The 26,026-nt window shown below is 46.5% G+C and overlaps 1 protein-coding gene across 2 annotated transcripts; it reads left to right on the top strand.

The window, feature by feature from the left end:
• The first annotated feature begins 308 nt into the window (after positions 1-308).
• Positions 309-24,299, top strand: LOC115121311 (cytochrome c oxidase subunit 5A, mitochondrial-like). 2 transcript variants are annotated; one of them, XM_029650370.2, is made up of 5 exons: positions 309-444; positions 12,859-12,978; positions 14,129-14,250; positions 20,662-20,779; positions 24,153-24,299. In XM_029650370.2, the coding sequence occupies exons 1-4, from the start codon at positions 372-374 to the stop codon at positions 20,773-20,775; spliced, it is 429 nt and encodes a 142-aa protein (XP_029506230.1). In that variant the 5' UTR covers positions 309-371; the 3' UTR covers positions 20,776-20,779; positions 24,153-24,299. The 2 variants fall into 2 exon arrangements, with proteins under 2 accessions (XP_029506230.1, XP_064878356.1); XM_065022284.1 differs by lacking the exon at positions 309-444 and adding an exon at positions 2,432-2,586.
• The last annotated feature ends 1,727 nt before the right edge of the window (positions 24,300-26,026 follow it).

The following is a 26,026-nucleotide window of genomic DNA, read 5'->3' as shown; positions in this document are numbered from 1 at the left end:
CTCATAAAATGATGCTAAAATGCTAAATAAATGTAATGTATGTTATGATAACGTGCAACCCCCCCTCTTGTGCATGCTCATGGTTCGGTCTTCAGCTGCTAGCTAACGTCCTTGAAGTCGTCACTAGTTACCACAGCCACAAAGTTATAAACCTCGCCCATTTCTACAATTTCTCTTCTAAAAATCTGATTTGAAACCTAACCACACTGCTAGTCTTATGCCTTAGATTAAATTAATACAAAAAAATATATATATATTTTTTTGTTTTTAATATTTTTTACGATATAGCCAATTGTTTTCTTATTGGCTGTCTTAACGAGTGACAACCACGTTGTTCCGCCAAGTCTCCTTTAGCTGTTTGACCCTTCATCATGTTCAGAGCCGCCGTCCGTCTTTCAGTGTCCGGGGCCCGGAGTTTGACCTGGACACGGCTTGGGTGTACAGGTATTCTTGTGTTTTATTACTTTTATGTCCAAATGTCGTGGTTTAGGACACGGTTCACGTGGTGTTTCGGAAGGAAATCAGGGTCGGTATGAGTTATTGACTAGTTAGCACATTGCTATTGGCATCCATTCAGTGGCCGATGGATTGCGAAATTACAAACGTTTTGGGGGAGCACATAGCACCACATACGTGGTTAAGAATAAGATATTTACTAAATGTTTGAAAACGCGGTTAAATATTCAACTGGATTTCCCCCCCAATGTTCTTGCAATGACCGACTGTCTTGGGCTTGCTGCTAACTAGTTAACGTTAGTAGACTAGTTAATGCCATTGCATATATTTGGGTAACTTAGTAGACGTTAATTAAACGCCTGAAACGAGAACCTAGTCTTGAGGGGGGGTCGCACTTTTCAACCAATTAAATACATGTGGGGGGTTTAAGATGGCGTGTTGCCCAATACCGCAGTTCTTCGATGTGGTGTAACGGTGGTTGGCGATAAATGTCATTACCGCCACCTACCGGACTGGAGGATAACTCCCTTATACTTTGCTTGAAAAATATCAATCAACAACTACACTACCATCTATCACTAAACTCCATCACCCTAGTCCACTATTTTAAATATATGCAATTCTACCTCAAGCCAACAGCCTGAAAAGATGGGACACTACCACATAAAACACCCAGTATCTCTTCTGACGTCAAGTCTCGCACACCCAAATACCTCTCTTTATTTGCCACAACAACCACAATTTTCTGTGACTTACGTTCCAACCCTGCAGTATAATTGATAACCAAGACTATAAATGCTAAAAATCCAATCTTTCCGAAGCATAAAGTACCAGTCAAAAGTTTGGACACACCTACTCATTCCAGGTGTTTTCTTTATATTTTTACTATTTTCTATATTGTAGAATAATAGTGAAGACATCAAAACTATGAAATAACACATATGGAATCCTGTAGTAACCAAAAAAAGTGTTAAACAAACCAAAATATGTTATTTTAGGTTATTCAAAGTAGCCACCTTTTGCCTTGATGACAGCTTTGCACACTCTTGGCATTCTCTCAACCAGCTTCATGAGGAAGTCACCTGGAATGCATTTCAATTAACAGGTGTTAATTCATTTGTGGAATGTATTTCCTTCTTAATGTGTTTGTGCCAATCAGTTGTGTTGTGACAAGGTAGGGCTGGTATACAGAAGATAACCCTATTTGGTAAAAGACCAAGTCCATATTATGGCAAGAACAGCTCAAATAGGCGAAGAGAAATGACAGTCCATCATTACTTAAAGACATGAAGGTCGGTCAATCCGGAAAATTTTAACAACTTTGAAAGTTTCTTCAATTGCAGTCGCAAAAACCATCAAGCGCTATGATGAAACTGGCTCTCATGAGGACCGCTACAGGAAAGGAAGACCCATAGTTACTTCTGCTGCAGAGGATAAGTTCATTAGTTACAAGCATCAGAAATTGTAGCCCAAATAAATGCTCCCCAGAGTTCAAGTAACAGACATCTCAACATCAACTGTTCAGAGGAGACTGAGGGAATCAGGCCTTCATGGTTGAATTTCTGCAAAGAAACCACTACTAAAAGACACCAATAAGAAGAGACTTGTTTGGACCAAGAAACACAAGCGATGGACATTAGAGTGGGGGAAATCTGTATTCTTTTTCCATTTTGAGTCCAAATGAGAGATTTTTGGTTCCAACTGACATATCTTTGAGAAGCAGAGCAGATGAATGGAAGATCTCTGCATGTGTGGTTCCCAGGTGAAGCATGGTGTGGTGGTGCTTTGCTGGTGACACTGTCTGTGATTTATTTAGAATTCAAGGCACACTTAACCAGCATGGCTGCCACAGCATTCTGCAGCGATACGCCATCCCATCTGGTTTGCGCTTAGTGGGACTGTCATTTTGTTTTTCAACAGGAAAATGACCCAACACACCTCCAGGCTGTGTAAGGGCTTTTTGAGAGAGTGATGGAGTACTGCATCAGATGACCTGGCCTCCACAATCACCTGACCTCAACCCAATTGAGATGGTTTCGGATGAGTTGGACCACAGAGTGAAGGAAAAGCAGCCAACAAGTGCTCAGCATATGTGGGAACTCCTTCAAGACTGTAGGAAACACATTTCAGGTGAAGCTGGTTGAGAGAATTCCAAGAATGTGCAAAGCTGTCATCAAGGCAAAGGGTGGCTATTTTGAAGAATCTCAAATATAAAATATATTTTGATTTAACACTTTTTTTGGTTACTACATGATTCCATATGTGTTATTTCATAGTTTTTATGTCTTCACTATTATTCTACAATGTAGAAAATAGTAAAAATATAGAAAAACCCTTGAATGAGTAGGTGTCCAAACTTTTGACTGGTACTGTATATCACTTGTACTGGTACAGATCTACTACTCACACCACTCCTCTCAGGATCCCTCCACCTTGACCCATCTTCCTCTACTTTCTTCACTGCCTCAGCATACGACAACTTCTGTACTATTCTAACCCCGGAAACCTCAACCTGCCTCTCTCTCACACGGGACATTTCTGATCCCCAGCTCACTCACGCCACCCTGTCTGCGTCGCACCAAACGACAATAATCACAAACACCGGGAATCTTCCCCTTCAGTTGGTAAACTTTCAGATTTTACCCAGTAATCACTGCTCTCAATGGCACCCTTTCCTCGAGAGCAAATCATTTTACCTCTCTTGTCCCCATTCATTTAACGCGGAGCGCCTGATGCCTCTGTCCAGCAGAAACACCAACAATTATAACAAGACCACTTCTGGTTACCTTCACCGATTCCATAGCACCCAACTCTGTTTTCACGCCACCCTGAAACCACAAATGGATCAGCCAAAAGATAAAGGTCCACTTTTTCCCTCAAAAAAACTTCACTCCTGCCGTCAGATCCATCTTTATCCTGACCCTCGGTTTAATCAAATCAAATCAAATTGATTTATAAAGCCCTTCGTACATCAGCTGATATCTCAAAGTGCTGTACAGAAACCCAGCCTAAAACCCCAAACAGCAAGCAATGCAGGTGTAGAAGCACGGTGGCTAGGAAAAACTCCCAAGAAAGGCCAAAACCTAGGAAGAAACTAGAGAGGAACCAGGCTCTGTGGGGTGGCCAGTCCTCTTCTGGCTGTGCCGGGTGGAGATTATAAACCTAGAGAGGAACCAGGCTATGAGGGTGGCCAGTCCTCTTCTGGCTGTGCCGGGTGGAGATTATAAACCTAGAGAGGAACCAGGCTATGAGGGTGGCCAGTCCTCTTCTGGCTGTGCCGGGTGGAGATTATAAACCTAGAGAGGAACCAGGCTATGAGGGTGGCCAGTCCTCTTCTGGCTGTGCCGGGTGGAGATTATAAACCTAGAGAGGAACCAGGCTATGAGGGGTGGCCAGTCCTCTTCTGGCTGTGCCGGGTGGAGATTATAAACCTAGAGAGGAACCAGGCTATGAGGGGTGGCCAGTCCTCTTCTGGCTGTGCCGGGTGGAGATTATAAACCTAGAGAGGAACCAGGCTATGAGGGTGGCCAGTCCTCTTCTGGCTGTGCCGGGTGGAGATTATAAACCTAGAGAGGAACCAGGCTATGAGGGTGGCCAGTCCTCTTCTGGCTGTGCGGGTGGAGATTATAAACCTAGAGAGGAACCAGGCTCTGTGGGGTGGCCAGTCCTCTTCTGGCTGTGCCGGGTGGAGATTATAAACCTAGAGAGGAACCAGGCTATGAGGGGTGGCCAGTCCTCTTCTGGCTGTGCCGGGTGGAGATTATAAACCTAGAGAGGAACCAGGCTATGAGGGTGGCCAGTCCTCTTCTGGCTGTGCCGGGTGGAATTATAAACCTAGAGAGGAACCAGGCTATGAGGGGTGGCCAGTCCTCTTCTGGCTGTGCCGGGTGGAGATTATAAACCTAGAGAGGAACCAGGCTATGAGGGTGGTCAGTCCTCTTCTGGCTGTGCCGGGTGGAGATTATAAACCTAGAGAGGAACCAGGCTATGAGGGTGGCCAGTCCTCTTCTGGCTGTGCCGGGTGGAGATTATAAACCTAGAGAGGAACCAGGCTATGAGGGTGGCCAGTCCTCTTCTGGCTGTGCCGGGTGGAGATTATAAACCTAGAGAGGAACCAGGCTATGAGGGGTGGCCAGTAGAGAGGAACCAGGCCTCTTCTGGCTGTGCCGGGTGGAGATTATAAACCTAGAGAGGAACCAGGCTATGAGGGGTGGCCAGTCCTCTTCTGGCTGTGCCGGGTGGAGATTATAAACCTAGAGAGGAACCAGGCTATGTGGGGTGGCCAGTCCTCTTCTGGCTGTGCCGGGTGGAGATTATAAACCTAGAGAGGAACCAGGCTATGAGGGGTGGCCAGTCCTCTTCTGGCTGTGCCGGGTGGAGATTATAAACCTAGAGAGGAACCAGGCTATGAGGGTTGGCCAGTCCTCTTCTGGCTGTGCCGGGTGGAGATTATAAACCTAGAGAGGAACCAGGCTATGAGGGGTGGCCAGTCCTCTTCTGGCTGTGCCGGGTGGAGATTATAAACCTAGAGAGGAACCAGGCTATGAGGGGTGGCCAGTCCTCTTCTGGCTGTGTCGGGTGGAGATTATAAACCTAGAGAGGAACCAGGCTCTGAGGGGTGGCCAGTCCTCTTCTGGCTGTGCCGGGTGGAGATTATAAACCTAGAGAGGAACCAGGCTATGAGGGGTGCCCAGTCCTCTTCTGGCTGTGCCGGGTGGAGATTATAAACCTAGAGAGGAACCAGGCTATGTGGGGTGGCCAGTCCTCTTCTGGCTGTGCCGGGTGGAGATTATAAACCTAGAGAGGAACCAGGCTATGAGGGGTGGCCAGTCCTCTTCTGGCTGTGCCGGGTGGAGATTATAAACCTAGAGAGGAACCAGGCTATGAGGGTGGCCAGTCCTCTTCTGGCTGTGCCGGGTGGAGATTATAAACCTAGAGAGGAACCAGGCTATGAGGGGTGGCCAGTCCTCTTCTGGCTGTGCCGGGTGGAGATTATAAACCTAGAGAGGAACCAGGCTATGAGGGGTGGCCAGTCCTCTTCTGGCTGTGCCGGGTGGAGATTATAAACCTAGAGAGGAACCAGGCTATGAGGGTGGCCAGTCCTCTTCTGGCTGTGCGGGTGGAGATTATAAACCTAGAGAGGAACCAGGCTATGAGGGGTGGCCAGTCTTCTTCTGGCTGTGCCGGGTGGAGATTATAAACCTAGAGAGGAACCAGGCTCTGTGGGGTGGCCAGTCCTCTTCTGGCTGTGCCGGGTGGAGATTATAAACCTAGAGAGGAACCAGGCTATGAGTCCTCTTCTGGCTGTGCCGGGTGGGTAGAGAGGAACCAGGCTAGTGGCCAGTCCTCTTCTGGCTGTGCCGGGTGGAGATTATAAACCTAGAGAGGAACCAGGCTATGAGGGGTGGCCAGTCCTCTTCTGGCTGTGCCGGGTGGAGATTATAAACCTAGAGAGGAACCAGGCTATGAGGGTGGCTAGTCCTCTTCTGGCTGTGCGGGTGGAGATTATAAACCTAGAGAGGAACCAGGCTATGAGGGGTGGCCAGTCCTCTTCTGGCTGTGCCGGGTGGAGATTATAAACCTAGAGAGGAACCAGGCTATGAGGGGTGGCCAGTCCTCTTCTGGCTGTGCCGGGTGGAGATTATAAACCTAGAGAGGAACCAGGCTATGAGGGGTGGCCAGTCCTCTTCTGGCTGTGCCGGGTGGAGATTATAAACCTAGAGAGAGGAACCAGGCTATGAGGGGTGGCCAGTCCTCTTCTGGCTGTGCCGGGTGGAGATTATAAACCTAGAGAGGAACCAGGCTATGTGGGGTGGCCAGTCCTCTTCTGGCTGTGCCGGGTGGAGATTATAAACCTAGAGAGGAACCAGGCTATGAGGGGTGGCCAGTCCTCTTCTGGCTGTGCCGGGTGGAGATTATAAACCTAGAGAGGAACCAGGCTATGAGGGGTGGCCAGTCCTCTTCTGGCTGTGCCGGGTGGAGATTATAAACCTAGAGAGGAACCAGGCTATGAGGGGTGGCCAGTCCTCTTCTGGCTGTGCCGGGTGGAGATTATAAACCTAGAGAGGAACCAGGCTATGAGGGGTGGCCAGTCCTCTTCTGGCTGTGCGGGTGGAGATTATAAACCTAGAGGAACCAGGCTCTGAGGGTGGCCAGTCCTCTTCTGGCTGTGCCGGGTGGAGATTATAAACCTAGAGAGGAACCAGGCTATGAGGGGTGCCCAGTCCTCTTCTGGCTGTGCCGGGTGGAGATTATAAACCTAGAGAGGAACCAGGCTATGTGGGGTGGCCAGTCCTCTTCTGGCTGTGCGGGTGGAGATTATAAACCTAGAGAGGAACCAGGCTATGAGGGGTGGCCAGTCCTCTTCTGGCTGTGCGGGTGGAGATTATAAACCTAGAGAGGAACCAGGCTATGAGGGGTGGCCAGTCCTCTTCTGGCTGTGCCGGGTGGAGATTATAAACCTAGAGAGGAACCAGGCTATGAGGGGTGGCCAGTCCTCTTCTGGCTGTGCCGGGTGGAGATTATAAACCTAGAGAGGAACCAGGCTATGAGGGTGGCCAGTCCTCTTCTGGCTGTGCCGGGTGGAGATTATAAACCTAGAGAGGAACCAGGCTATGAGGGGTGGCCAGTCCTCTTCTGGCTGTGCCGGGTGGAGATTATAAACCTAGAGAGGAACCAGGCTATGAGGGGTGGCCAGTCCTCTTCTGGCTGTGCCGGGTGGAGATTATAAACCTAGAGAGGAACCAGGCTCTGTGGGGTGGCCAGTCCTCTTCTGGCTGTGCCGGGTGGAGATTATAAACCTAGAGAGGAACCAGGCTATGAGGGGTGGCCAGTCCTCTTCTGGCTGTGCCGGGTGGAGATTATAAACCTAGAGAGGAACCAGGCTATGTGGGGTGGCCAGTCCTCTTCTGGCTGTGCCGGGTGGAGATTATAAACCTAGAGAGGAACCAGGCTATGAGGGTGGCCAGTCCTCTTCTGGCTGTGCCGGGTGGAGATTATAAACCTAGAGAGGAACCAGGCTATGAGGGGTGGCCAGTCCTCTTCTGGCTGTGCCGGGTGGAGATTATAAACCTAGAGAGGAACCAGGCTATGAGGGTGGCCAGTCCTCTTCTGGCTGTGCCGGGTGGAGATTATAAACCTAGAGAGGAACCAGGCTATGAGGGGTGGCCAGTCCTCTTCTGGCTGTGCCGGGTGGAGATTATAAACCTAGAGAGGAACCAGGCTATGAGGGGTGGCCAGTCCTCTTCTGGCTGTGCCGGGTGGAGATTATAAACCTAGAGGAACCAGGCTATGAGGGTGGCCAGTCCTCTTCTGGCTGTGCCGGGTGGAGATTATAAACCTAGAGAGGAACCAGGCTATGAGGGGTGGCCAGTCCTCTTCTGGCTGTGCCGGGTGGAGATTATAAACCTAGAGAGAGGAACCAGGCTATGAGGGGTGGCCAGTCCTCTTCTGGCTGTGCCGGGTGGAGATTATAAACCTAGAGAGGAACCAGGCTATGTGGGGTGGCCAGTCCTCTTCTGGCTGTGCCGGGTGGAGATTATAAACCTAGAGAGGAACCAGGCTATGAGGGGTGGCCAGTCCTCTTCTGGCTGTGCCGGGTGGAGATTATAAACCTAGAGAGGAACCAGGCTATGAGGGGTGGCCAGTCCTCTTCTGGCTGTGCCGGGTGGAGATTATAAACCTAGAGAGGAACCAGGCTATGAGGGTGGCCAGTCCTCTTCTGGCTGTGCGGGTGGAGATTATAAACCTAGAGAGGAACCAGGCTATGAGGGTGGCCAGTCCTCTTCTGGCTGTGTCGGGTGGAGATTATAAACCTAGAGAGGAACCAGGCTCTGAGGGGTGGCCAGTCCTCTTCTGGCTGTGCCGGGTGGAGATTATAAACCTAGAGAGGAACCAGGCTATGAGGGGTGGCTAGTCCTCTTCTGGCTGTGCCGGGTGGAGATTATAAACCTAGAGAGAGGAACCAGGCTATGAGGGGTGGCCAGTCCTCTTCTGGCTGTGCCGGGTGGAGATTATAAACCTAGAGAGGAACCAGGCTATGAGGGGTGGCCAGTCCTCTTCTGGCTGTGCCGGGTGGAGATTATAAACCTAGAGAGGAACCAGGCTATGAGGGGTGGCCAGTCCTCTTCTGGCTGTGCCGGGTGGAGATTATAAACCTAGAGAGGAACCAGGCTATGAGGGTGGCCAGTCCTCTTCTGGCTGTGCCGGGTGGAGATTATAAACCTAGAGAGGAACCAGGCTATGAGGGGTGGCCAGTCCTCTTCTGGCTGTGCCGGGTGGAGATTATAAACCTAGAGAGGAACCAGGCTATGAGGGTGCCCAGTCCTCTTCTGGCTGTGCCGGTGGAGATTATAAACCTAGAGAGGAACCAGGCTATGAGGGGTGGCCAGTCCTCTTCTGGCTGTGCGGGTGGAGATTATAAACCTAGAGAGGAACCAGGCTATGTGGGGTGGCCAGTCCTCTTCTGGCTGTGCCGGGTGGAGATTATAAACCTAGAGAGGAACCAGGCTATGAGGGGTGGCCAGTCCTCTTCTGGCTGTGCCGGGTGGAGATTATAAACCTAGAGAGGAACCAGGCTATGAGGGGTGGCCAGTCCTCTTCTGGCTGTGCCGGGTGGAGATTATAAACCTAGAGAGGAACCAGGCTATGAGGGGTGGCCAGTCCTCTTCTGGCTGTGCCGGGTGGAGATTATAAACCTAGAGAGGAACCAGGCTATGAGGGGTGGCCAGTCCTCTTCTGGCTGTGCCGGGTGGAGATTATAAACCTAGAGAGGAACCAGGCTCTGTGGGGTGGCCAGTCCTCTTCTGGCTGTCCCGGGTGGAGATTATAACAGAACATTTTTAAGAACAAATTCCGAGAACTTCACCACACATGCCATGTCTGACACTTCCATTTCTCCTCCTGTCTTCGAACCTGCGTACAGCTCACTCTGCTTACACTTTGTACCATTTGTTGTTCTTGCCCTGTCAAGGGACGTCATTTACTATCTCCGATATAATCAGCACAAACCACTGGGGATGTAGCGCTCAACAGTGCATCCCGCTTTTAAAGCAGCTGCTTCGTCTTGATCATCTTCTTTCTCAGTAGCTACCGAGAAGCTTTTCCATTTTCAAAGAAGCGCACTCTTACAATCACTCACAGACACTTCCTCCTCTGACAGCCTCTCACAGATTTCTCGCAATCAAAGCTCTCTTCCTGCTGTTTGTTGGCTCTACTTCAGTTGTGTCAAAGATGATAGATATACTGACAAGATGCATGTCTCTCCGCCCTAACAATGGGAGTCGTTGTCCAAAAAGCGGCATGATGGGCTGTCTAGCTCCCGCCTATCTTTTCTTGGATTGGTGGAGACATCTCACTATTGTAATATTCTTTTGAATATTTGATGAGGGTTGTTGACGTCAACTGCCTGTATTCAATGGAGAGATGCTACTAGCCTCATTTCATGAATATGCATCGCCATCTCGAGACAACTCCGATATAGTATTTTGTCCCGTGCCCTACTTATATCCGTACACTCGTAACAACTTAAGCATTACGAAACTTCTATTCATCAAATAAACCTCACGTAGCAAATAATTCATAAATGTTTTTTGTTGTTGACCAAATTCAGCACTTTCTCATTGACATGAATAAACGGCACCTGCTGTAAGGAGACAGATTTTCAGTTGAGTTGGACCTCCTTTCTTCTTCTTCAGTTTAACGGTGGTTGGCATCCAATATGTTGCATTACCGCCCCCAACTGGACTATAGTATAGCTCCATTACAATTTGTGATACAAAATGGGAAAATGAATTTTTAAAATACTCTACCAGCTCATTAAAACCCACCACCTCATTACCCTACCAACTAACTCTGTACTAATTTAAACCCATCACCTTATTCCACTACTTTGACCCTATCTGATCCTGCCCCAGGCCAATGACCTGAGAGGACGGGACACCACCACTCAACACACCCTGTAACTCTTCTGAAGTCACATCTCGTACTTCTCTGCAGCTGCCACCACAACAACATCTATTTCCTGTGATTTTTTTTACATTCAATCTTTGCGGTACAGTTGATGACTATTGCTGTGAACGCTAAGAAGCCAACCTTACTGAAACTCATTGGGCCTATCCCTCTGTTCTGTCACAGATCTACTATTTACAGGGGATCCATTCTCCTTTACTTTCTTCACTTGCCTCGGGATAAAGACATCTTCTGCACTACTCTGACCCTGGCTACCTCAACCTGCCTCTTGTGTACAGGACACCTCCGACCCACAGCAACATGTTCAGCACCTCTACAGTTGACACACACAACTTATTCCACCGAAACTACATATTCCTCTGTCCCATGTCCTCCTGCATACTTTCCACATCTTGGAATCTCCCTCCTACACACTAGAGGTTGCCCAATATGATTTTTCAATGCCGATACCGATATTTGGAAGACAAAAAACAGATACTGATTCATCTGCCAAATAATAAAAAATAATAAAATATATATATATATATAATTAAATGTTTTTATTTATTTATAATAATGACAATTACAAAAATACTGAATGAACAATTAACACTTATTATAATACATAAATAAAATCTATTTAGTCTCAAATAAATAATGAAACCTGTTCAATTTGGTTTAAATAATGCAAAAACAGTGTTGAAAGTAAAAGTGCAATATGTGCCATGTAAAAAAGCTAACGTTTAAGTTCCTCAGAACATATGAAAGCTGGTGGTTAAATATTCCCAGTTCTTCCATATTCCCAGTTAAGAAGTTTTAGGTTGTGGTTATTATAGGAATTATGACTCGTCAACTATTTCTCTCTATACCCTTTGTATTTAATATACATTTGACTATTGGATGTTCTAACAGGCACTTTAGTATTGCCAGTCTAATCTCAGGAGTTGATTGGCTTGAAGTCATAAACAGCGCTGTGATTCAGGCATTGCTAAGAGCTGCTGTTTGAATGAATGCTTACGAGCCTGCTGTTGCTGCCTACCACCGCTCAGTCAGACTGCTCTATCAAATATAAAATCATATACTAAATTATAATATAATAAACACACAGAAATACAAGCCTTTGGTCATTAATATGGTCAAATCCAGAAACGATTCATTTCAAAAAACAAAACATTTATTTCAGTGAAATACGGAACCGTTCCATATTTTATCGAACGGGGTGGCAACCCTAAGTCTAAATATTGCTGTTACATTGCACAATCTTCAATGTTATGTCATAATTATGTAATAATTATGTACAATTCTGGCAAATTAGTTCGTAACGAGCCAGGCGGCCCAAACTGTTGCATGTACCCCGTCTGCGTGCAATGAACGCAAGAGTAGTGACACAATTTCACCTGGTTAATATTTCCTGATAACATGAATTTATTTTAACTAAATATGCAGGTTTAAAGAAATCTACTTATGTGTATTGGATTTAAGAAAGGCATTGATGTTTATGGTTATGTACATTCATGCAACTATTGTGCTTTTGTTAAATTATCATCTGTTTGGCTAAGTAGGCTGTGATAAATTAGCAGTGATGATATCAAATCCCCAAGCTGACAAGGTACAAATCTGTTACGCGAATGCAGTAAGCCAAGGTAAGTTGCTAGCTAGCATTAAACTTATCTTATAAAAAACAATCAATCAATCATAATCACTAGTTTTTTTAGTACCTTTATTTAACTAGGGCAAGTCAGTTAAGAACACATTCTTATTTTCAATGACCGCCTAGGAACAGTGGGTTAACTTGCCTGTTCAGGGGCAGAACGACAGATTTGTACCTTGTCAGCTCGGGGATATGAACTTGCAACCTTTCGGTTACTAGTCCAACACTCTAACCACTAGGCTACCTGCCGCCCCACCACTCTAACCACTAGGCTACCTGCCGCCCCACCACTCTAACCACTAGGCTACCTGCCGCCCCACCACTCTAACCACTAGGCTACCTGCCGCCCCACCACTCTAACCACTAGGCTACCTGCCGCCCCACCACTCTAACCACTAGGCTACCTGCCGCCCCACCACTCTAACCACTAGGCTACCTGCCGCCCCACCACTCTAACCACTAGGCTACCTGCCGCCCCACCACTCTAACCACTAGGCTACCTGCCGCCCCACCACTCTAACCACTAGGCACCAGGCTCTAACCACTAGGCTACCCGCCCCACCACTCTAACCACTAGGCTACCTGCCGCCCACCACTCTAACCACTAGGCTACCTGCCGCCCCACCACTCTAACCACTAGGCTACCCTGCCGCCTCCACCACTCTAACCACTAGGCTACCCTGCCGCCCCTCCACTCTAACCACTAGGCTACCCTGCCACCCGGATTTCTGACTTGACATGTTTTTTTAATTTTTATAATGGGTGTGTTTTTTTCTTCCTAATCTGTTCTGTTCATTCTTCAGCTCCCCTGGCCAAGAGGTGTTACTCACATGGTGGGAAGCAGGAGACGGACGAGGAGTTTGACGCCCGCTGGGTTAACTATTTTAACAAGGCAGATATTGATGCGTGGGAGCTGAGGAAAGGTGAGTGATAAGAAAAATCACCTGGTAGCCCTGGGATTATAAAGAGGAGCACTGCTGCATTGGTGACTTGGTAGTCTGTTCACAGATTTACAGTTGACTAGAGAGCAGTAGTTGTCAACGTGTTTTGGTTACTGAACCCCAATCACCATTTTGCTCTGCCCTCTTATGAGTCTTCCCCAGGGTTACTGCCCTCTTATGAGTCTTCCCCAGGGTTACTGCCCTCTTATGAGTCTTCCCCAGGGTTACTGCCCTCTTATGAGTCTTCCCCAGGGTTACTGCCCTCTTATGAGTCTTCCCCAGGGTTACTGCCCTCTTATGAGTCTTCCCCAGGGTTACTGCCCTTATGAGTCTTCCCCAGGGTTACTGAGTCTTCCCCAGGGTTACTGCCCTCTTATGAGTCTTCCCCAGGGTTACTGCCCTCTTATGGGTCTTCCCCAGGGTTACTGCCCTCTTATGAGTCTTCCCCAGGGTTACTGCCCTCTTATGAGTCTTCCCCAGGGTTACTGCCCTCTTATGAGTCTTCCCCAGGGTTACTGCCCTCTTATGAGTCTTCCCCAGGGTTACTGCCCTCTTATGAGTCTTCCCCAGGGTTACTGCCCTCTTATGGGTCTTCCCCAGGGTTACTGCCCTCTTATGGGTCTTCCCCAGGGTTACTGCCCTCTTATGAGTCTTCCCCAGGGTTACTGCCCTCTTATGAGTCTTCCCCAGGGTTACTGCCCTCTTATGGGTCTTCCCCAGGGTTACTGCCCTCTTATGAGTCTTCCCCAGGGTTACTGCCCTCTTATGAGTCTTCCCCAGGGTTACTGCCCTCTTATGAGTCTTCCCCAGGGTTACTGCCCTCTTATGAGTCTTCCCCAGGGTTACTGCCCTCTTATGAGTCTTCCCCAGGGTTACTGCCCTCTTATGAGTCTTCCCCAGGGTTACTGCCCTCTTATGAGTCTTCCCCAGGGTTACTGCCCTCTTATGAGCAAAATTAGAGGGATGATTTCGAGTCAAAAATAAGATATAATTTTTGGAGTCTCGCAGACCCAAGAGACCCAGCCTCATAGTCTTTGAGAGATGCAACTGTTTGTTTATTTGACTATTTTTATTGGCGTCTACCTCTTCTACCATCCTGTGGTAACTGACCCTATATTCACCGTTTGTCCAGGGATGAACACGCTGATTGGATACGACCTGGTACCTGAGCCAAAGATCCTGGACGCTGCGCTCCGAGCCTGTCGCGGGTTAGACGACCTGGCTAGTGCCATTCGCATCCTGGAGGCTGTCAAGGTGAGGGGAACAAATGAAAGCGTAGAGAATTCCCTTGATGGATACATTTTTATCTTTAAGTCCTAGTATTGTGACCAAACAGTCCACTGTGGAAGCTCTCCACAACTCTACCAGCCAATCTTCCAATATTTTACTACGTGTTTTCATTCAATCCTAACATGACGTTTTCATGTGAAGTTTGTAAAAAAAGGGATATATATATATATATATATGTGTGTATATATATATATATATATATATGTATATATACGAAATTTCGTGACCACCACACAGCCCTACACATATATATAGTGTGTGTGTATGTAGGGCTGTGTGGTGGTCACGAAATTTCGTCAGCTGGTGATTGTCAAGCAAATAACTGTCGGGTCTGCCGTTAATTGACAGTTAATTAACGTAAACATATTTAGCATCGCCTGGCTTCGAACACACAGCCTACAAAGCCACTGATGCAGACCTTTAGGAACATCTACATTTAAAAAAAAAAAGTCCTAATAATAAATCTATGTAATATAGCCTACATCTTCACAATAAATCCACAATTGCACTCAGGAGAAGGTAACACTTGAAAGCAGCTTGTAGGTTTGGTAAGGGAGGTCTATAATTACTTTCTATGTGTACCGGTAAACCACCAGAATTGTGTGTAACTTTTTTAAAGGATTTTTGTGGAATTTTCTCTACTGGTCTTTTTTGGGTACGTCAGATCATGACAAATGTCTGTTGACCTTTGAACCCTCTGTGTGGCCTTATCACGTGTAAAATATATAAAATAATCCAAAATAAGAGGACTATGAGAAATGTTCAAATAGACTGACAAAGCTGTAAAACATCCTCAGGGATGCAAACTCGTTGCTTTTCAGCGCTCTCAAAATGTAATCTACGTGAATCATTGTCGATCCGTGAGTATAAAAAGTGTACAGATGTAGTGTATCACCACTGAGCTATAAAAGAAAACATCTTCTCCCTGTGTGATGTCATCACCACCTTCTTTTATGAAACTAAATGAATGCATCCTACATATAGAACAGCATCGTTCAGAGTGCTTCATCCAATACCGTGAGCAGCCAGCTGTGTGCTGTGAGCAGCCAGCTATGAGCAGCCAGCTATGAGCAGCCAGCTGTGTGCTGTGAGCAGCCAGCTATGAGCAGCCAGCTGTGTGCTGTGAGCAGCCAGCTATGAGCAGCCAGCTGTGTGCTGTGAGCAGCCAGCTGTGAGCAGCCAGCTATGAGCAGCCAGCTGTGTGCTGTGAGCAGCCAGCTATGAGCAGCCAGCTGTGTGCTGTGAGCAGCCAGCTGTGTGCTGTGAGCAGCCAGCTGTGAGCAGCCAGCTATGAGCAGCCAGCTGTGAGCAGCCAGCTATGAGCAGCCAGCTGTGAGCAGCCAGCTATGAGCAGCCAGCTATGAGCAGCCAGCTGTGAGCAGCCAGCTATGAGTAGCCAGCTGTGAGCAGCCAGCTATGAGCAGCCAGCTATGAGCAGCCAGCTGTGAGCAGCCAGCTGTGTGCTGTGAGCAGCCTGCTGTGAGCAGCCAGCTATGAGCAGCCAGCTGTGTGATGTGAGCAGCCAGCTATGAGCAGCCAGCTGTGTGATGTGAGCAGCCAGCTATGAGCAGCCAGATGTGTGCTGTGAGCAGCCAGCTGTGTGCTGTGAGCAGCCAGCTATGAGCAGCCAGCTGTGTGCTGTGAGCAGCCAGCTATGAGCAGCCAGCTGTGAGCAGCCAGCTATGAGCAGCCAGCTGTGAGCAGCCAGCTGTGAGCAGCCAGCTGTGAGCAGCCAGCTATGAGCAGCCAGCTGTGAGCAGCCAGCTGTGTGCTGTGAGCAGCCAGCTGTGTGATGTGAGCAGCCAGCTATGAGCAGCCAGCTGTGAGCAGCCAGCTGTGAGCAGCCAGCTGTGAGCAGCCAGCTATGGGCAGCCAGCTATGAGCAGCCAGCTGTGTGCTGTGAGCAGCCAGCTATGAGCAGCCAGCTGTGAGCAGCCAGCTGTGTGCTGTGAGCAGCCAGCTATGAGCAGCCAGCTATGAGCAGCCAGCTGTGAGCAGCCAGCTATGAGCAGCCAGCTGTGAGCAGCCAGCTATGAGCAGCCAGCTGTGAGCAGCCAGCTGTGAGCAGCCAGCTGTGAGCAGCCAGCTGTGTGCTGTGAGCAGCCAGCTGTGAGCAGCCAGCCAGCTGTGAGCAGTGCTGTGAGCAGCCAGCTGTGTGCTGTGAGCAGCCAGCTGTGTGCTGTGAGCAGCCTGCTGTGTGCTGTGAGCAGCCAGCTGTGAGCAGCCAGCTATGAGCAGCCAGCTGTGAGCAGCCAGCTATGAGCAGCCAGCTGTGTGCTGTGAGCAGCCATCTGTGTGCTGTGAGCAGCCATCTATGAGCAGCCAGCTGTGTGCTGTGAGCAGCCAGCTATGAGCAGCCAGCTGTGAGCAGCCAGCTATGAGCAGCCAGCTGTGTGCTGTGAGCAGCCAGCTGTGAGCAGCCAGCTGTGTGCTGTGAGCAGCCAGCTGTGAGCAGCCAGCTATGAGCAGCCAGCTATGAGCAGCCAGCTATGAGCAGCCAGCTGTGAGCAGCCAGCTATGAGCAGCCAGCTGTGAGCAGCCAGCTATGAGCAGCCAGCTATGAGCAGCCAGCTCAAATCAAATTTTATTTGTCACATACACATGGTTAGCAGATGTTAATGCGAGTGTAGCGAAATGCTTGTGCTTCTAGTTCCGACAATGCAGTGATAACCAACAAGTAATCTAACTACAATTCTAAAACTACTGTCTTATACACAGTGTAAGGGGATAAAGAATATGTACATAAGGATATATGAATGAGTGATGGTACAGAGCAGCATACAGTAGATGGTATCGAGTACAGTATATACATATGAGATGAGTATGTAGACAAAGTAAACAAAGTGGCATAGTTAAAGTGGCTAGTGATACATGTATTACATAAGGATGCAGTCGATGATATAGAGTACAGTATATACATATGCATATGAGATGAATAATGTAGGGTAAGTAACATTATATAAGGTAGCATTGTTTAAAGTGGCTAGTGATATATTTACATCATTTCCCATCAATTCCCATTATTAAAGTGGCTGGAGTTGGGTCAGTGTCAATGACAGTGTGTTGGCAGCAGCCACTCAATGTTAGTGGTGGCTGTTTAACAGTCTGATGGCCTTGAGATAGAAGCTGTTTTTCAGTCTCTAGGTCCCAGCTTTGATGCACCTGTACTGACCTCGCCTTCTGGATTATAGCGGGGTGAACAGGCAGTGGCTCGGGTGGCTGTTGTCCTTGATGATCTTTATGGCCTTCCTGTAACATCGGGTGGTGTAGGTGTCCTGGAGGGCAGGTAGTTTGCCCCCGGTGATGCGTTGTGCAGACCTCACTACCCTCTGGAGAGCCTTACGGTTGAGGGCGGAGCAGTTGCCGTACCAGGCGGTGATACAGCCCGCCAGGATGCTCTCGATTGTGCATCTGTAGAAGTTTGTGAGTGCTTTTGGTGACAAGCCGAATTTCTTCAGCCTCCTGAGGTTGAAGAGGCGCTGCTGCTCACAGCACACAGCTGGCTGCTCATAGCTGGCTGCTCATAGCTGGCTGCTCATATCTGGCTGCTCACAGCACACAGCTGGCTGCTCATAGCTGGCTGCTCACAGCACACAGCTGGCTGCTCATAGCTGGCTGCTCACAGCACACAGCTGGCTGTGCTGTGAGCAGCCAGCTGTGAGCAGCCAGCTATGAGCAGCCAGCTATGAGCAGCCAGCTATGAGCAGCCAGCTACATCCCCTAACCAGACACAAGTCTACTCAGCTGCATCTCTCTGTTTTTTTTGTTTGTTCTTTCCCGCTCATCTCCATCCGTTTTTAAAATGCTATTTTGCCGTTATGGCGAGCTGGGATGTGGAGGCAGTGAGGGTTTCTGTTGTTACGTTGGTTTAATTATTGGAGTGAAGTGGATCCGTATTTTTAAAAAAATAAAAAAAATACATATCCTGTAAGAACAAGCTGGCCAATCGGACTAGGCTTTGATGTCAAGCAGCCTTCCGGTGCCACTGCCAATCGGACTAGGCTTTGATGTCAAGCAGCCTTCCGGTGCCACTGCCAATCTGACTAGGCTTTGATGTCAAGCAGCCTTCCGGTGCCACTGCCAATCTGACTAGGCTTTGATGTCAAGCAGCCTTCCGGTGCCACTGCCAATCGGACTAGGCTTTGATGTCAAGCAGCCTTCCGGTGCCACTGCCAATCTGACTAGGCTTTGATGTCAAGCAGCCTTCCGGTGCCACTGCCAATCTGACTAGGCTTTGATGTCAAGCAGCCTTCCGGTGCCACTGCCAATCTGACTAGGCTTTGATGTCAAGCAGCCTTCCGGTGCCACTGCCAATCTGACTAGGCTTTGATGTCAAGCAGCCTTCGGTGCCACTGCCAATCGGACTAGGCTTTGATGTCAAGCAGCCTTCCGGTGCCACTGCCAATCGGACTAGGCTTTGATGTCAAGCAGCCTTCCGGTGCCACTGCCAATCTGACTAGGCTTTGATGTCAAGCAGCCTTCCGGTGCCACTGCCAATCGGACTAGGCTTCGTTGTCAAGCAGCCTTCCGGTGCCACTGCCAATCTGACTAGGCTTTGATGTCAAGCAGCCTTCCGGTGCCGCTGCCAATCTGACTAGGCTTCGTTGTCAAGCAGCCTTCCGGTGCCACTGCCAATCGGACTAGGCTTTGATGTCAAGCAGCCTTCCGGTGCCACTGCCAATCTGACTAGGCTTTGATGTCAAGCAGCCTTCCGGTGCCACTGCCAATCTGACTAGGCTTTGATGTCAAGCAGCCTTCCGGTGCCACTGCCAATCTGACTAGGCTTTGATGTCAAGCAGCCTTCCGGTGCCACTGCCAATCTGACTAGGCTTTGATGTCAAGCAGCCTTCCGGTGCCACTGCCAATCGGACTAGGCTTTGATGTCAAGCAGCCTTCCGGTGCCACTGCCAATCTGACTAGGCTTCGTTGTCAAGCAGCCTTCCGGTGCCACTGCCAATCTGACTAGGCTTCGTTGTCAAGCAGCCTTCCGGTGCCACTGCCAATCTGACTAGGCTTTGATGTCAAGCAGCCTTCCGGTGCCGCTGCCAATCTGACTAGGCGTTGTCAAGCAGCCTTCGGTGCCACTGCCAATCGGACTAGGCTTTGATGTCAAGCAGCCTTCCGGTGCCACTGCCAATCTGACTAGGCTTTGATGTCAAGCAGCCTTCCGGTGCCACTGCCAATCTGACTAGGCTTTGATGTCAAGCAGCCTTCCGGTGCCACTGCCAATCTGACTAGGCTTTGATGTCAAGCAGCCTTCCGGTGCCACTGCCAATCTGACTAGGCTTTGATGTCAAGCAGCCTTCCGGTGCCACTGCCAATCGGACTAGGCTTTGATGTCAAGCAGCCTTCCGGTGCCACTGCCAATCTGACTAGGCTTCGTTGTCAAGCAGCCTTCCGGTGCCACTGCCAATCTGACTAGGCTTTGATGTCAAGCAGCCTTCCGGTGCCACTGCCAATCTGACTAGGCTTTGATGTCAAGCAGCCTTCCGGTGCCACTGCCAATCTGACTAGGCTTTGATGTCAAGCAGCCTTCCGGTGCCACTGCCAATCTGACTAGGCTTCGTTGTCAAGCAGCCTTCCGGTGCCACTGCCAATCTGACTAGGCTTTGATGTCAAGCAGCCTTCCGGTGCCACTGCCAATCTGACTAGGCTTTGATGTCAAGCAGCCTTCCGGTGCCACTGCCATAGAGGAAAAACAGAGTGGAGTGACCGCCCCATATTATCAAAACGACCTTCTCCCCTTTCTACCACGAATTGGTGGACATTTTGTTTTGGTCCGTTTTTGGTTGATTTTTGTTTAGTCATGTTACCTGGCTAGTTAGCTAACAATAATTTTGTCTATGCAAAAATTTGGATGGCACAGAAAAAAGGGATAGATACTTCAAAGGTAGGATTTAATATGCCTTAATCAATCTAAATCAGATTCAAAGTTTTTTTTAAATATATATTTTTTTAGAGCGAGATTTCCTCTTACTGCCACAATGAAAATACAGATGATTATGTATTTAAATTCCATACTACATTCCTCCTGCCAATCACAGGTAGGCATTTGGTTATGAGCAAATCGGCTATTTTCTGCAGTAGCCTTTCCTATTATACTGTGAGACGTTCAATTCAATGTGTTGCATTGAGTAGAGAGTCAATGTGGTTGGGAGAATTGCAGAGTTAATTTAAAATCATGACATTGATGATTAATGCTTTTCTTTTTTAATTGAATACATTGTTTTAAGTTATTATTTATTATAAATTACCGTAGATTGCCATAGATTACCTGTAAATCACCAGTAGTTTTGCAACACCAACTATTTCTTATATCTTTAGCCGTCACCCCATTGGTCAAAAGCAGTCTGTGTTTATTTATTGTCTCCCCAGGACAAATCTGGCCCCCACAAAGACATCTACCCATACCTAATTCAGGAGCTGCGGCCAACACTAGATGAGCTTGGTATCTCCACACCCGAAGAGCTTGGCATGGACAAATTATAAATGGGTAGGTATCGACTGGACATGCACTGACTGGCAACCTGAATTCCAGATTAACCCCGAGGTAGAGGTCTTCGCGGGTCTAAAAAGTTAGACGAGGACAACCAGACCTCGACCCGATTTTGGACCAGAGTGACAAAAAATAGTTTAAGTTGCTCATCTGGTTAACAAATAGGTCTTCGTTTGTTGGCTAGGCCTTCTATAAGTCAATAAATGCACTGTATTAGCATAAAATAAATATGCTATAGGCTATGCAGAGCTGTGGTCGAGTCCACTCTGTTCTATCAGCTGTAGTTACATAGACCTGATGACAATCAAACAGGGCCTGGATCTGAGAGGAAAGGGTAGAATTGTGGACCCGTGAAGACCTTTAACCCCCCCCAGCACCTACAGACCTACACCCTAGGCAGTCTGTAGACCTGAGATGATTGGATAAGTGTAAGCAATGTGGTGCTAAGCTTAATCTTCGATTGGCCTGGTGGAAATGCCCAGTGGGTTAGTGCTATTGTTATAGGTGAGGGAGCACCCCCCCCCCCCCCCATTTTTTTAACCAATGCCATCATTTCCTCAAAGTTTGTTGAAAAGCCTATCACTATTGAAATGCATTCTCCAATTGCAACGTCTGCCTTTGCCCACACACATTGTCTCAATAACATTTTTTATTTTTAAATACCCTCAAACGCTAAGTTCGGCATAGGCTACCTAATTTCAAAATAGGCCATAAAATCGATGTCCGTTTTGAATGTTTGGACATTTTTTACCGGTGAAACGTCCAAACTACATCTCTATGCCAATCATTTTCGTGAGCGAATTCGAGCACACGGTGTTAACAAACTATTGGCCTTTTTGTATTTTGTTTCAATCAAAACATATATCCTCCCTAGTGGCTCTAGTGAGTTTTGGCGCCTAAGAAGAAGAATGCCGTCTCAGCTAAACCATCCTAAAATAAAATCTCATTAGAAATGAATGTTTGTTGTCTGACAGTAACGTTATACTATCATATTCAGTTCTGTAAAATACCAATTTTACCCAGGGGGGGGGGGGTGGACACACACTATTTCATCAATTTTACAATAAGGCTGTAACGTAACAAAATGTGGAGAAGGTGAGTGTCTGAATGCTTTCGGAAGGCACCTTATTATCATCAGACTGTTTGGAAGGAGAGCTTTATTACCACACGTGGGATCATAAATACACTTTTAATGGATTAGCTTGAACACATGGTTACTATATACCTTATTATAAAAGAAGGGAACTATCAATTCATAGAATTAATTTACGTAACATGTTTAATTTATCAAATCAATTGAAAAAAGTTGTCAACATAAAGCATTACTATGTACAATTGCAAGGAAAATCATTTTATAACGGCCATAAAAATCTATCTTTTGGTGTTGGTGTATTCATGCATCTCAATAAACTATAACTGAAAGAAATTATTACCTCCCAACTCACATTTCCACTTTCCCATCCTGACATACCAAGCTAGAACGGGCCCTGCATCTCAACCAATAGCTAATGCTAAATACACACACAGTCTACAGTTCTTCATCATTCTGGTCACAGTCGCAGAGAAGACGGAGAAGAAACCACCATTTACCACTAGGCTGCTATACATATTTATTTGGTTTGTCATTCCTATAGTTTTTTAATTGAATTTTAGTTGTAATTAAATATAATTTATTTAGAATACATTTTCCAGAAATATTTTTACCAGCTTCATGTTTTCTCAAATTGAACAAAGTGAGGGAGTGCCACTCCTCCGTGCTCCGGCTGGAAGTGACGCCCCCCTGGAAATGCTTAAGGCTTCAGTTCGGCTGGTGCCGAACGAGTGCATACTCCCTTAATAAGGATTTTGTGAAATTATTTCACCTAAAATGACATTCTCAAATCTAACTGCCTGTAGCTCAGGCCCTGAAGCAAGGATATGCATATTCTTGATATCATTTGAAAGGAAACACTTTGAAGTTTATGGAAATGTGAAAGTAATATAGTAGAATATAACACACTAGATCTGGTAAAAGACAATACAAAGAATAAAACAACCGTTCTTTTTTATTTTCTTTGTACCATTGTTGAAATGCAAGAGAAAGGCCATAATGTATTATTCCAGCCCAGGTGCAATTGAGATTTTACCCACTAGATGGCATCAGTGTATGTATGTGCAACGTTTTAGACTGCTCCAATGAACCTTTGCATTTCGGTTCAAATGTGCCTCATTTGTTTATTAATAACTTTTCATGTTCAAAATTGTGCACTCTCCTCCAAACAATAGCATGGTATTATTTCACTGTAAAAGTTACTGTAAATTGGACAGTGCAGTTAGATTAACAAGAATTTAAGCTTTCTGCCAATATCAAGATATATCATTATCCTGAGAAATTTTCTTGTTGCTTACAACCTCATGCTAATCGCATTAGCCTACGTTAGCTCAACCGTCCGGTGGTAGGGACACAGATCCCAAAGAAGTTTTAAAAGACCTTCGCTTGAAAAACAAATGTGGCAATAGTACTGTTTGTCCATTTTATGACGCTGTATCCAGTGTAGATATTCTCAAAAAAAATTACTCAAGAAATCGGTCATTAATTTTGAAGTTTATCCCGAAGATGTAAAATTGCGCGACTAAGATCTCTGTAACTAAGATAAGTGCAGTATTTTTCAATACTGATGCCCCCCCCACCCCACCCACACACACCAGATGCGATCAGAACGCGCAGGTTGAAATTACAAAACAAACTCTGAACCAATTATATTAATTTGGAGCCAGGTCGAAAAGCATTAAACATTTATGGAAATGTAGCTATGTCCGGTACAGAGTCAATGTGGGGGGTGGCATCAGTGTTGAGATCATATGTACATGTAGGCAGAGTTATTAAAGTGACTTATGCATAGATGATAGAGTAGCAGCAGTATAAGGGGGGCAATACGAATAGTCTGGGTAGCCATTTGATTAGACGTTCTTATGGCTTGGGGGTAGAAGCTGTTTAGAAGCCTCTTGGACCTAGACTTGGTGCTCCGTTCCGGTACCAACTACCAATTGGATATCATGAAATTGTGTAGAAAGGTGATTGGGTGAAAGTAAAAAAAAAAAAGATATAGTAAAAAAAATAAACTGTTGACCAATCACCGACAAAGGGGCGTAGACTATGGGTCCGAACTTGTGTCTTGTGTGTCCAAAAATGTCACACGATGTCGTCATAGTATATGCAGGAACACTGCCGACTTGTTTAGGCTAGGAAGCATGCGCCTTTAGACCTATCCAATCCTTTCAGATCTAAAGAAGGGGCAAGGGGTCGACTTGGGATTCAGGGTTAGTCTTTTTGAGATAAAACTAGGCCTCTTATCTAACTGAAATTCTTCTGTCTGTTTCTCGCTCCCAGGTTTTCTCAGGACTGCTGTTGATGTCTCTGGGAACCTTATACTTAGTCTTTGCCTCCTTGTATAAATATGTGTGTGATATTTAATTTGGGCCTTTTGTTTGTAAAATATTGATGAACCCAATAAAGAAAATATATCTATTGAATGTGTCACCGGCTGCGTTTTCACTAATTGGTATTTTTAACAATCTGATGTGAATGTAATTGGTCAAAAGTCCAATTATTGGAAAAAATATCAGTATTTATCAGCCATAAGTGTTTCCTAGTGTCATTTATACGATATGATACAATAACTTTGTCAATTTTAAATGGAAAATTATTTTGTCTGGTCAGAGACCTGTTTATTTCTTTTTCCCTGGTTCAATGAAAGTCAATGAACTAAGTCGACCAGACCCACCTGGTATTGCATTGGTGCTAGTGCATTTTCTTGCCACCAGGGAGCAGAACAGTCAGGAATTTGATAAGTATTGTACGGAATTTGTATATGCGCGTATTGCGCTGAAGCGCATTGATGGGGAGACGACATCAACAAGGGCAAAGAAGTGATACGTCTGTATGGATATGTAGTTTTTTCTCTCACAATTATTAAAAGCATTATTGCATAAACATGTTTATAGTTAATGATTATACATGTGGAAAACAAAAAAATGGATAACTTTACGAAATACATTATGTCAATATTGCTGATGGTGTTGGTTAGTAAGTTAAAAAGCTCTGCTATGAAAAACAGCCCGCATAGCAAGCTACAGTGTACATAATTGATTCTAGAAACACTGTTCATAGTGTATAGCATGCTATTTCACCTTGCTGTCAGACAAGCGCTGTGGTAAGAATTGACCAACACGAATGTTGCAAAAACCTTAACGTTGTCAAATTAAAACGGTGAAAGAGGCACAGCTTTTCAAGTAGGCTGGGCTTTGTCTTATTACAAGGGGGGGTGTAGCTATCGAGCCTACTGTGTCAGATTTTTTTAAAGTTTACGGAAAAAGCACACCATGCAATAATCTGAGTACAGCGCTCCGAGAACAAAAACAAGCCATACAGCTATCCACCATGTTGTGGAGTCAAAGGAAGTCAGAAATAGCGTAATAAATATTCACTTACCTTTGATCTTCATCAGAATGCACTCCCAGGAATCCCAGTTCCACAATAAATGTTTGATTTGTTCGATAATGTCCATCATTCATGTCCAAATGCCTCCTTGTTGTTAGCGCGTTCAGTACTTAATCCAAACTCACGACGCGTGGGCACTAGGTCCAGACGAAAGTTCAGACGAAAAGTCATATTACAGTTCGTAGAAACATGTCAAACGAAGTATAGAATCAATCTTAAGGATGCTTTTTTTAATCCTAAATCTTCAATAATGTTCCAACCGAAGAATTCCTTTGTCTGTGGAAATGCAATGGAACGCAATCTAACTCTCACGTGAACGCGCGTGACCAGCTCATGCCTCTCTGGCAGACTTCTGAGCTCCCACTCCCCCCTCTTTCACAGTAGAAGCCTCAAACAAGGTTCTAAAGACTGTTGACATCTAGCGGAAGCATTGGGAAGTACAATATGACCCCATAGACACTATATTTGATAGGCAATTACTTACAAAAAAATTACAAACCTCAGATTTCCCACTTCCTGGTTGGATTTTTCTTCTCAGGTTTTTAGTTGCCATGTGAGTTCTGTTATACTCATACACATCATTCAAACAGTTTTAGAGAATTCAGAGTGTTTTCTATCCAAATCTACTAATTACATGCATATTCTAGCTTTTATGGCTGAGTAGCAGGCAGTTTAATTTGGGCACGCTTTTGGGAACACATCCAAAATTCCCAATGCTGCCCCCTACCCTAGAGAAGTTAAGAACAAAATCTTATTTTACAATG

Source organism: Oncorhynchus nerka, linkage group LG9a (assembly GCF_034236695.1).
Source record: "Oncorhynchus nerka isolate Pitt River linkage group LG9a, Oner_Uvic_2.0, whole genome shotgun sequence".
Lineage (NCBI taxonomy): Eukaryota > Metazoa > Chordata > Actinopteri > Salmoniformes > Salmonidae > Oncorhynchus > Oncorhynchus nerka.
The sequence above is the reverse complement of the archived record's forward strand: the minus strand, read 5'-3'. Positions and strand labels throughout refer to the sequence as shown.